Raw genomic sequence first — 12416 nt, 5'->3', positions numbered from 1 at the left:
CATGCAGCACTCACTATGAGCAAAGCAATACCTGAAGGTTCTATTCATACTCTCTCTCTCTTTTTTTTTTTTCATTACCTCACACCTCTGAGGTAGGCATGACTACCATTCCCCTCACAGAAAAGGGGTTAGGTCACACAGCCAATGTCACCTGGCTGGGCGTCCAGCCACACAGCCGACATCTAGCCCACCACTGCAGCCAGTCTTGCTCAAAGCAAGTTTGCCTGGGGAATCCTGCATGAATGACAAGCCCTGAGTGCTGCTCCGGATGCTGTTCAGTAAAGCCTCAGCCAGGCGTGGATTGGCTGAAGTTAGAGCCGCGCAGTGGAGTCAAAGCACGCACCGTCCTGAAGCTTCTGCAAATCGTGGAAACCATGGCATTCCCCAAACACAGTGCTGAAGCGGAAGTTTCGGGTTCTTTGGAAACTGAGTTGTGTCGTGTGATGATGATTTTTTTTTGGTTTGGATCGGAAGTGTGGGATGTGGGAAAACAGCCCCTGTGAAAAGGCACGTGTTGTTGGTCAGCTGAGACCTCCCTCGTGCGAGGGGCATGGTTTTTGTGAGCTGCAAAGCATCCTTGTGGGGATCCTGAGAAGGATATACAGAAACCCACAGACGGTGAGACGTCACCTTCTGCATCATTTTGCTTTTGCGTTACTACTTTTTTTCAACGGGTTCGCATCCTTTGCCGGTCTTCCCTGAGAGAAACGGCCCAGAGAACTGCTCGGGCTGCTTTGGCGGAGTTTTTCCGTTCCGGTGGACTCATGCCATTTGGGCCACTTCCTTCCGCTGCTGCTGCTTGGCTGTTTGACTAGCCTGCTGATATCCTAATGACCGAGTCTGGTAATCCCCTAAGGGCTCATCCACACTAATCGGCAGGAAGTACAGAAAAGAGGTCTACAGCCCCTTCCCCTATGTAAGGTCTGGGGCTAGGAAGGGAGGTAAAGGCCTTTAAGAACCTTAAATAAAGTAGGTGTTTGAAAAATATAAGCCTACATAGTGCAGCCAATGTAGTGAAAGAGAAAAGATACCTCAAGCATCCTACTCTACAGATGGGAGAGAGAGGGCATCCGGCAGGCGCTGCTGGGATCACAGCAGAAGCAGGTGTCAATACTTAACAGGCCTCAGCACCTGCCCTCGGTCCACACCCCAACGTCATGTCTTTCTAGAAGGTAGAGAATGCCTTCTTTGGAGGTAGGTAAACATGGATGGCTCCTAAGATCTCCTTATATGACCTATTAAGATCATTGTTTCAGTTACCTCCCTAGCACCCCTCATTTATGAGCTCCCAAAAAATGGCCTCCACAATGACGGCAAATATAATGTCATTGCCACTGAGGCTCACTCTAGTAAAAAACATATGATGGTTGGAAGAAGTTTTATTAGAAATTCAGAGCCAAGTTCAAAACCCCTTGGAAGTCATTCATATTGTTCAGGAGTCATATAATCACTAAACGTCCATCCTTCCCTCAGGTCTAAGAAAAACGAAGTGCCACATGAGGATTAAGGGACTGAACACATTAGGAGCATCACCACTGAAGCATGTCCTTCCAAATCGCCGGCTCTTGGGTTCTTACATCGAGAGACAGATGATGCATGAGAGTGAGCATACTGAAGGTGTTGGGACCATCTCCACTGCTGTACTTGCTATAATTCCTGGCACCCAGGTTCTCACTCAGTATGGCCTGGCTCCCGATTACAACCCTCTGCACACCACACTTGCACTCCCTGGAAAGCGCCTCGCCTTTCCAGTCTTTTCCATAGGTCACTCTTTTCCTGTCCATTTTACAGATGTTGACACTGGCTGCCTTCATTCTACTTCTAGTCTCTGTCACATTCTCTGCCGGAAGTGGCAGCTCACTCCCACAGACACTCTTAATTGGAAGGCATCTCCGGCTCCAGTTCTAAGTTGACCTGGGGTTTCAGATTCACCAACCCCCCCCAAAAAAAAAAAACTCAAAGACATCTGTGGCTAACTGTGTCAAAAAGAATCCCATGGTCAACAAATATGAGCCTTGCTGCTTTCTCCACACCTCTGTACGGCATCTCTTGGTGGTGCCATCTTTCCCTGGTGGCTTCACCTATGAGTGTCTGAGAGGCATTTATTCCATCCCTCTGCCACAGTTTGGGTTGCACTCCTTCCCTCATCTGGGATCCCTGATCCCCAACAGACCCCTCAAATTCAAACTCAAATCTACCAAGCTGCAAGCCTGCCTATATCACAGAGCACATAGACTCCTCCCTTAGCACAAGGAGAGTGAGCGTCTCTCCCCAACCTCGCCTCAGTTCATAATTTCTGTGGGAGATGCTCTGGCCTTATTTTGTCTCCTTCTAGGTGTTAAGGGAAATTTGTAATTATGATGATCAATGCTCACCGTCAATTTTGTGGAATTTAGAATTACCTTGGAAACAATGTCTCTTGGTTTAACCATGAGAATGTTTCCAGAGAGTTTTAGTTATAGAAGGTAAATCATGAATGTTGGTGGCACCATTGCGCGGGTGGAGGCCCCAGGCTGAACTAAAAAGAAGAGACCAAGTTGTATGCCAGCATCCATCTCTTTCTGCTTCTGACTGGATTCCTCATGACTACCTGCCTCACTCACTCTCTTGTTGCCATGTTTTCCCTCCTGTGATGGATTATACCCTCAAAGTGTGAGCTGAAATAAATCCTTCATCTAGTAAATGGCTTCTTCTTAGGTACTTTGTCACTGCAATGAGAAGTAACAATACAGTATCTCAAAAGAAATTTTACTCCCAGTATTTGTGATCAGTTTTTTACAAGTGAGTTTCATTGTATCTTTCTACCTATCAATGCGTGGCTCATCCCTGTCATGCACATTGATCCACACAGATCTACGAGGGTTGGCCCATCATCTTCACGTCTATGCCACAAATAAGAAAACTAAGCTTCAAAGCAGTTTGATAACGTTTTCCCAAGAGCGTCTAGTTAAAGGGGTAGAAACAGAACCAAGTCCTGGCTCTGCCAGCTGCTAAGAGGAGCACACACATCACATGAAGCCCAGAGCCCGGCAGCCCACAGCTGTCAAGAGACAGAAAATGCAGGAGAGAAGAAGGTGAAATGGCAATGGGAGAAAGAGAGATTTTTGACATAAATTGCAATTTTATGGTTCCACGATCATCATCTGATATTCAGCATTTTCTCAACCCTAAATTTGATCTGAAGTTCAACCAGCTACATAAACACATATTTACACAAGTCTATCATCAACAGAAAAGTACGGAATACATAAATACGATGGCTACTGTAAGAAAGGTCCTATTGTAGGTCTATTTTAAGTGAAGTTGTGTTTAAGGACTCACATCTGTCTATCTGATTTGGGGGCATGGAAACACAGAGTTAGATTAAATAGCCTATAGTCAGTCTCATGCATATCCAGAAGTGAAGGGATATATTTAACTTGTGTCACTTTGCTTCTACTTGCAAGAACAATTGTGTTTTTGAAAGTCCAAAAAGCCATGTGCACACTTCCACACTTTAACACACTGTCAAACACGTGTAGTTATTATAGTAACAGGTCCACTGAGTTTCCAACACATCTGGCCTCTTTGCTCAAACCTCTGAATGGTCTTCCTACACCGCCCCCTTCCGGAAAGTTCAAGAACCACAGGCAGCCTCGCCACAGCTGTACCTCAAGCTGCGGCACTCAGGGCCCTACCCTTCTCAGCTTGTCCACTGCCCGTATTCTATCCTGACTTCTGGCCAAAACAAAAACAAAAACATGAGATCATTTCCAGAACCACGCAAATTTATTTTGCCATCTCTATACGCAACGATAGTGGTTCATCATGTCCCCGTGCCCCATCACCCGCTTACCTAAGCAGTCTGTTGCTGCTGACTCATGCTCCCCTGTTCTCTCTCCTTCGAAGTGAAGTTGTCTCCACCCCCACCACCCAGCTGGCCAGGCCGTGCTACCTAAGCCCACCCCTTCAGCCAGCTGCTGCTCTCCCTCTGCTCTGTCTGCAGCTGCTGCTGGACCAGCGCGAGACCTGCAGTGACTGTGGGTGTGACATCATTCCACCATGTGGCCCCGCGTCCTACCTTCCTCGTCAACTTGAGGTCTCACCTCTCCGAAAGCCTCCCAGCAAACTTCCTGCACCAAGCTGTGTGAAGGAGGACAGTTCCAACCACCTCTTCTCTACCTTTTCTTTTTCCTTAAGCTACTGAATCACTTTCTTCATGGCTTTTTGCTTTGTTTAATTATATACATATTTTTTAAGACAGGGTGTCATTTTGTAGCCAAGGGTGTCCTGAAACTCACTCTCTCGACCAGGCTGAACTCAAACTCAGAGGTTCACTTGCCTCTGCCTCCTGAGTGCTGGGATTAAAGGTGTGCGCCACTACAACCAGTTTTTCATAGCTTTTTTTTTTTTTTTTTTTTTTTTTACTGATCAACATTAACGTGTATGCTCTCTGCGTCTGCTTCCTTGATTATCTTGTCTTTTCTCCTTCATTTCCCTTCACCCTTCCACATGCAAACACTGGAATGTAAGTCTATCAGACAGAACTTTTGTCTCCACTTACCCTTGGCAATGTGAAGACTATCTAAAACATACCAATGTCCAATAAAAATACTGAATACATAAATCATATTGCAATGCATGCTTCAAGTTGCGCAGAATTCATACCTCTGGGCTTTGAAAGTGAGTCTTTGTATTCTTTTAGACATCCTAGGACAACCATCATTTGGTAGGAGTTTGGGGAATTAAAGAGATATACTTTACCTTTCTGACGTCACTCGGATTTGTTCCTCAAAACTACAATTCAGACCTTCCGTCTTCTCATGGAAATATTTCTCCACACACTGCTCCTCGAAATCATGAAGCTTTTTCAGGTCATCCTTTGTGAGGTAGAGTTCTGTGGAAATAAGCATATCAGATATAAAGGCCGTTCTTAGGGAATTAATACAAACTGTGCTATTTACCAATGTGGACTGTGTTTCCAGTTGTCCATGTGCTAGAAGCTTTGGTCCACAGATGAGGCCTAGGTGGTGGAATCTTGGATGAAAACTAGATCATGGGGACTACCTCAGGATCATATTAATAGACAGGTCACATCAAGCTAGCCACTCGTAGCTCTCCAGCTTTCTTGCCTCCTATTTTTCTATGCAGCGTTCTCCATTCTCTCCCTCTCTCCTTCCCCACCTCATCTCTCCACTTCCCTGCCTCAGTCATTTGCACCACAGGATCCCATCCACAATGTTGTAGTGCGTCTAGGAGGCCTTGGCCAGAGGCTGACCAGAAGGAGCCTACCGTCTTGGAACCCCAGCCTCCAAATACAGTAGCTCTTTGGATGATAGAGCTGCAGACACTGACAGTGCTCACTGTCAAAAATCTGCATGGTAAATTTGGTCTCCCAGAAATCTACACTGGGTAGACACTGAGGCCATAACATGGGGGATCGAGATGTCTTCGCATGATAAATGTATTGCAGATGATGAAATTATGAGAAGTCACTTTTTAACTTTGTAAAATTACGAAAAGAGGGGCTGGGGTGATAGTTCAGTCTACAATGCACTTGGCATGTGCACCAGAGGACAAGGGTTTGGTTTCCAGAACCCGCATGAGGTAAACCAGGGTCAGGGTGGTGCATTCTTTATGCCCAGCCCTGGGGAGGCTGACAACTGCTCACACGGTGATGAGCATCACAGAGCGTGCTAAGCTGATGAACGCTAGCCCGGGAGGCAGCCAGAGAAGGTGACCACGAAGTGCCCCAGGGCGGCTACACTACTGTAATGCAGCTGCAGTTTAATGCTGTGTCCTTGTATTTATCTTGACTACAAGTGGTACCACTGCCTGTGCTCTGTGATCATAATTTTTGTGTGTTTTATGGCTCTAAGTGATATAATATAATATTGTCTGTGCACGCATTCTGTGTACTCATTATGTGCCTAACTTTTCCTGCGCGTGTTTGTGTGCCTGTGTGTTCGTGGGGAGGGTGAACATACGGGAAGGCACGTGTGTTCACATGCATGTAGAGGCCAGAGGTCAACCTTCTGGTGGTGTTTCTAAAGTCAGGAGCTCTCACTAACGTGGAACACACCAGTTAGTCTGGGCTGAAGAGCAAGAGTCTAATAGATAGGACTTTCTCTGCCTCCTCAGTGCTAGGATTAAAAGAACATGCCAACACACCAAGCCATTTTAGGTGGGGTCTGAGACTCAAACTCAGGTCCTTATGCTTTTTTATCAAGTATTTTATAGACTGAGCTATCACTCTAGCTCAAATTTCTAGGCCATATCATTGGTATTTGAGAGTTTTTTGCCTCCTCTTCTTTTTCTGTTTTAAATTTGTTTGATTACACATTTTAAAAATAAAAGTCTCACTGTGTAGCTCAGCCTGGCCTCAAACCCGCAGAGACCTTTCCCTCCAGCTCCCATGTCTGGGATCACAGTTGTGTGTGTGTCCAATGCCTGGCATAGCCTTAGAATCTTGTTTTGGTTTTAATGATTGCAAATCTTCAAAAGCGAAACTGTCATATAAATGTAAAAGTTGGTTCTAATTTTAAAAATTAAAACTTGGTTATTGAAAGGTCGGTTGTAAATATCTTTTAATAGGTAGCAAGCCTCAGGTATTTTGTGATAGTGTGATAGGCCTAAATGGTTCTTCTCCCACGTCTACTGAAAACAGCAAGTGGTAGCTTATGTGATAGACTTGTCACACTTATTTCACTGTGCTTGTAGGAAAAGCAGTACGTACAAACATCTACAGATAGTAGATGATGCTCTCTCCCTCTTTTTTTAAAGAATGGCGAATACAGAGAACAGGCAGAAGATTTCTTTTCAACATGTTCATGGTGTGCGATGCTTTTCTGTGTTAGTCAAAATTCTCTGTACTCACGTACAGCTGGAGAAAGAACATCGTTGTCTTTTCTTTTTTTTCCTCTCTCTCTCTCTCTGTGTGTCAACTGCTTTAGCTACTGAAAGAACAATAAATAACCTATGGGTGAAAAGCAGGTTGTTGGGAGGGTAGAGGCTGCTGCTGCAGCCAGTGTGACCATGTCCTGCCTTGTGGGGCTGTGCATGGATAGACTAAGTCATTCCCCGAAAAGTACCAGCCAACGGCCAGTCAGCACTGCACCCTTTCCTGTAATTAACTCACTAAGGACACCTCACCCTGGGCTGCCGAGGCCGCTGCAGGCCTTCACCAAACCTCAGCTTTCGGGTTGATACAGTGTGCCACGGTTTCCGGCAAGTAAGTGTGTTTCTACTACTTGGGAAATATCAAGAGGACGTGACTTTGCTAAGGGGACAGAATTGGAAAGATCTTCCATGAGTGTCTTCACTTAAGTCAAAAGAAAATTAAATATTAGTCCGCATTTATTAATAGTGCAATAGTTTCATTGTTTTCCAATTCAATGAGCAATGAGAAATTAGTTTTAAATTGAAAATGTGCCTAGCTATAAAAAATATGCTTACAGCTGAAGCACACAATATTTTGTGACTTATGTGGTGTAGGAGAATGTTTTAGACATTAAAAAAATGGTCACCTCTGGTGTCCTATAGCATGAAGCTTTTCAGGGCCAGTATCTACACCAGCAGCAAATCTACCCCAAATTCATAAGGCGAGTCTAGCCACTGGTTCAGCTAGGCGTATGGAGTTCTTGAGAATAGCCACAAGGTGGCACTGCTGCCCCACAAGTTGTCAACTCTATGTCTAAAGGCGTGGAAAGAGGAGATTGTACTAGAGCTGGGGTGAACTTACTTGCCTTGGAGGAAAGAAAACTTTTGAGCCATGCATTCAAGTGATGTTCAGATGTAAAAGGAAAAGTATCAGCTTAGGACACCCCTCCCCAAGATCAAGTTCTTAGTGCAAAGAAGATTCATTTGCCCCAAAGGGACAGAAGGCAGGGAATCAGAGACAAAGATAGGAGATGGAAGATGTGGAAGAAAGAAAAGGGAACATGGAAGAGGGAGGAGGGATATTTGTCCCAAATTGGGACAAAAAAAAAACTGCCTCTGGATAGAGAGGAAACAGATGTGGCCTATAGGCAAATGCAAGCTTATAAAGGTACAGATGTTGGGATGAGGTGTTAAATTGGGCATGTTAATTAGGTGAGTCAAGGGAGCTTTTGACTTCTTGACTTCAATACTTTGATAGTTGGACCTTGGTAGTCAGTCTCAGGAGTAGGAAGTGGCCAAATGAGGGAAGAGACCTTGGTGGCCAGCCTTAGCAATGTAGCTAATGATTTTTTGTTTTTTGTTTTGTTGTTTTTCTTTTTTTTATATATATATATCAAGGCAGAGGGAATGGGGGAGAAGGGCAAGGCCTGCTTGCCACACTTGAGCTAGCCAGAGTTTCTTCAAGATGTACATATAATCATAACACTTATACACATAAAACATAAGCAAATTAATAATAATGATAACAATGTTTGAGTCTTCTGTGAAAATCATCCTGTAAGTCTAAGGGTGAGCCCAAGTTAGCCCTGGGGCCTTTTCTGGGTCACAAACTGTCCTGGAGTCACGTAGCTGTCCAGTGAGAGCCAGGATCAGCTCTCTGCCAGAAGCAGAAAATATAAAGCTTGTGCCTCCATCTTAACTTCAGTCGTGCCTTCGTGTTTGTTTGTTTGTTTGTTTGTTTGTTTGTTTGAGACAGCATCTTGCTATGTAGTCCAGGCCTGCCATGATTCAAAGCTCCCTACAGCCACTCCCAGAGCTGTTTTTAAATATGTGTCTTGGTGATTTGTTATCAGCAAATTCTTCTGCCTCTTTTATAGACCTACATACCCAGGGTCACACCTGGAAAAAAAAATGTATGCATCCTGATTTAAACAAAACGAAACGAAAATAAAATACCCTTATTGTATCTGCACTTCACAATGGCGTTGCGAAAAATAAGAAACATTCTTTCCAGACCCTCATCCCCTCTCAGGTGGTTAGAAAAAAAGAGCTTTCAGAATTCGCAGAGTGATGCTGGCTGATCTGCTAGGCAAAGCTCGATTTTCTGTTTCCCTGCATCCCAGCCCTTTTGAATCACCTTTCTATACAACAGGGCAGTAAGTACAGGCCAGATGACTACTCTCTAAGACATCATCAGAGGAGTTCCTAGGTCAGCAGAGAAAACCCAGGTTTTCTAGAAGGTCCAAAGCCTTCACACATCCAAGCAAAGACGCTGTCTCTCCTGCCTCTCACTTTAACAGAGGCAAAAATAATCATGAGACCCCAGGCAAGGTCAAAGGTCTGCAGCCAGTGCCTTCTCAGGACCTTCACGCTGTGCCCACACCGTAGTTACCCACCTGCACTGTCTCCACCCTTCATTCCCCTCCCTCCTCAGTCCCAGCGTCTCTGCCCCTTGTTTGCTCCCTTCCTTCTGTTCCACCATAGACACTTACTTAGCCCGACATCACCCTCTTCCTGGTCATGCGGCGCTGGTCGGCAGCACAGCCCTCGGAGGAGCAGGCACATGTGATTCAGCAGGGTGAAAGGCGGCGGCAGCCAGGGCTTCTGGTGATAGGTCATGATGTAGCGATAGCGGTTGTATTTCCAGAGCTTATTTGAGATGGATTTTATATCTAAGTAAATGTTGCTGGAGGTTGAAGAAAGAGGGCGACAACGTTTTAATATGGGACCTTGAAGTGTAACAGACTCTCTCTTCCAAACTTTCTGATTAGTTAACAGATAATCAGCAGCAGACAGCCAATAACTATTATTCACTTACAATTATATATATATTCGTTGGCACAATGAACAAAATGCAGACATTGAAATCAAGAGATTAGAAAACTGGCAGCGTTCTAGGCAGGAACAAAAAGTGCCCTGTTGCACTCAGTGCTGTCTATAAGTCACCTTTGCTGCTCACATATGAAGCTCTTTTTCAGAATATAACCCAACCTTCCCCACGAACAAGTGTGATGTTCCTCTGCGCTATTGAACTTAGAAAGACAGGCCAAAAGCAAGAACTGCCCGAATAACTCTAGCCAAAAGGTTTCAACAGAATCATACGAATGAGGAAGACATACGCGAGGAGAATCGATTCCTCCTTAAATAAGCCAATACGCAGAGCTTCCAAGGGGAACTTGATAAATTATTCAAGCTACCTTTATAGCAAAAGTAGCCCCTACTGGTGCTCACTCTGGATTTTCTCTTAAATTACATCCATCTTAAAGGAAGCCAATAAACACTCACATTAAAGAACTCCAAATGGAAATGTAAGCAGGTGGCAGAGTTCTTCAAAACAACATACTGCCCTAAACTGTTTATATATTTAACACGCAATACATAATGGGTCCAGTGGAATACCCATGGCAACATTCTGCTTAGCTTTTTTTTTTTTTTTTAAGTAAGTTTCTTCAGAGGAAAAAAAAAATGGCAGAGTAAGAGTAGAATTTGAGACAAATTTTGACAGACAAAACCTGGACAGCGATAGGGAGAAGGAGCCATGGTTCCTTGAAAGAACCAGGTCAGGGTAAGACTGGGAGGGGTGTGTCCCCGGGGCTGTGAGGCGGATGATTGACAGCCCGTTTCTCAGGATGTGATCCCTGAGCTCACAGTGTCAACATGAGCTGAGCCCATAGGGACATGGACACTATTGGGCTCTATCCCAGCATCACCTGGGCACTGAGGTCATGCACACCCTTGGACTCTGTAGTAACACCATCAAATAGGAAACTGTGTTGCAAATTCTCAAAGGTTAGTCTCAATTGCCTGTCTTCAGTTCACAGATGACTTCACCTGCCCACCAGCAGGTGGCGGCATTCACAAAGTATTTCAGAGCCTTAAATGTGAAAGAACTTTATCTCCTAAGGGCCTCCTAGATGTAAGTAATCAGATCTGCAATTGCCATGCTTGTTTGTTCCTCAAAATGTTGGTCTTTATATTGAGACTAGGGGGAGTATGGGGAAGGGAAGGAAGGAAAGGGGGCAGGGGAAGGAGAAGAAAGAATAGAGAGGAGAAGAGAGGAGAGCAGAGCGGAAGAGGGGAGAGGAGAGAAAAAGAGAGGAGAGAGGAGGGGAGGGGAGGAAAGGGAAGGGAAGGGGAAGGAAAGAGAGGGGAGAACTTTCCCGAAAGGCTCTTGTTCTTCCCTATGGATTTAGGAAAAATTGGAAATGGAATAGGTCTATTTTGGGAAAGAGAGGGGTTCAAGAGTTTGTCACTAGGAGGATCAGGGAATCATAAGCCTGTAAGTCAGTGACGCAAACCACTGAAATAGGACTTCCCAGACAGAATAAGAACAAGAGCATGAAAAAGTACAGATAAAGGACAAGGTCAGAGGTCTAGGCCCAAGACATTTTTAGTGTGAAATGGAGAAGTTGAGCCAGAAAGGGAGAGGGAGAAGAAGCAGCTAATTGCGAGAGAAAAGAAAATGGGACAGGCAGGGGGCTTGTGGGAAAAGTACACACGGAACCCTCCGTGGACCATGAGCTCCAAGCCTTGTTCTGCAGGACTCTAAGGATGAGCTCAGATCTCCTCTCACGGTTGCTATTTCACTGCCTAAGAGTTGGTTTCTTTCATACCAATAGTTTCACGTCCTTGCTTTGAAGCCACAGTAGTGAAACGTGGGGCACACATACTCAACATGCACGGAAATATCCTTAGGGTGGCAGCTCCCCCATTTTGGTAAATAGAATAACCACATTTGGTCACAGTTATACCCACTTGAAGCAGGCGATCAACAGGTTCACCATGATGATGTACTGCACAAAGAGGTAGACAGCTTGCAGGAACGGGGTCAGGAAAGAACCCGGAGGACATGAAGTTTCACCTGAACAAACTACAAAGGGAGAATTTAAGAGTGAGATGAAGCTAAATCACAGCCCCCAGGGCCCTGTGCAAATATTTGGCCCCCTTAACTTCACAGAATGCTACGAACTTTCCACACTTAAAGGATTCTTTCAGGTGCCTTTCAGATTTGTTTTCACTCTGGGTATCTACAGGCTTCTGTCTTTGCATAAAGGCAAAACTCCCTCCATACCGTCTATCGCTGAAGCATAGACTTCTCCATACATCATCCAATAGGGCTCAAATACAATATCCCGAGCCAGGCGCCAGGAAGGAGGCTCCTTTGGTGAGAGGATGGCTTTGCGCGACACGCCAAAGCTCAGCAGGACGATGGCCATCATGACCACGATGTAGAACATGTTTGCTGCCTGAAAACAGCACAGCACAACGAGAATTTACCACAAATCTGGCTCCAGCAGTCATCACCACCACCACGGGAGGGGCTAGCTAGCTACTCTGGTCAGTGGCTAAAATGGCTCAATGCAGAACAGCTGAGTTCTCTCTGGCTATGCTATTTTCTTTTCTCCACACCCATGCTTCTCAACCCTCCTACCATCATGAACCCTTTGATACAATTCCTTATGTTGTGGTGACCCCTAACCATGAAATTATTTTGTTGCTACTTTACAACTGTAATTTTGCTACTGTTATGAATCGTAATGTAAGTGCCTGATGTACAG

At 45.0% G+C, this 12416-nt stretch overlaps 1 protein-coding gene across 1 annotated transcript in view; it reads right to left on the bottom strand.

Moving 5' to 3' along the window:
• Positions 1-12416, bottom strand: part of Trpm6 (transient receptor potential cation channel subfamily M member 6) — a 141322-nt gene that overhangs the window by 47482 nt on the left and 81424 nt on the right. Inside the window, exons 22-25 of the mRNA XM_021652914.2 lie at positions 11930-12104; positions 11614-11728; positions 9351-9544; positions 4744-4876 (exon numbers count right to left, since the gene is read on the bottom strand). Coding sequence (XP_021508589.1) covers positions 4744-4876; positions 9351-9544; positions 11614-11728; positions 11930-12104 — 617 coding nt within the window. The remainder of the gene's footprint in view (positions 1-4743; positions 4877-9350; positions 9545-11613; positions 11729-11929; positions 12105-12416) is intronic.

The sequence above is a fragment of the Meriones unguiculatus genome, chromosome 1, assembly GCF_030254825.1.
Source record: "Meriones unguiculatus strain TT.TT164.6M chromosome 1, Bangor_MerUng_6.1, whole genome shotgun sequence".
Classification (NCBI taxonomy): domain Eukaryota; kingdom Metazoa; phylum Chordata; class Mammalia; order Rodentia; family Muridae; genus Meriones; species Meriones unguiculatus.
This window is presented reverse-complemented; position numbering and strand designations above follow the sequence as displayed.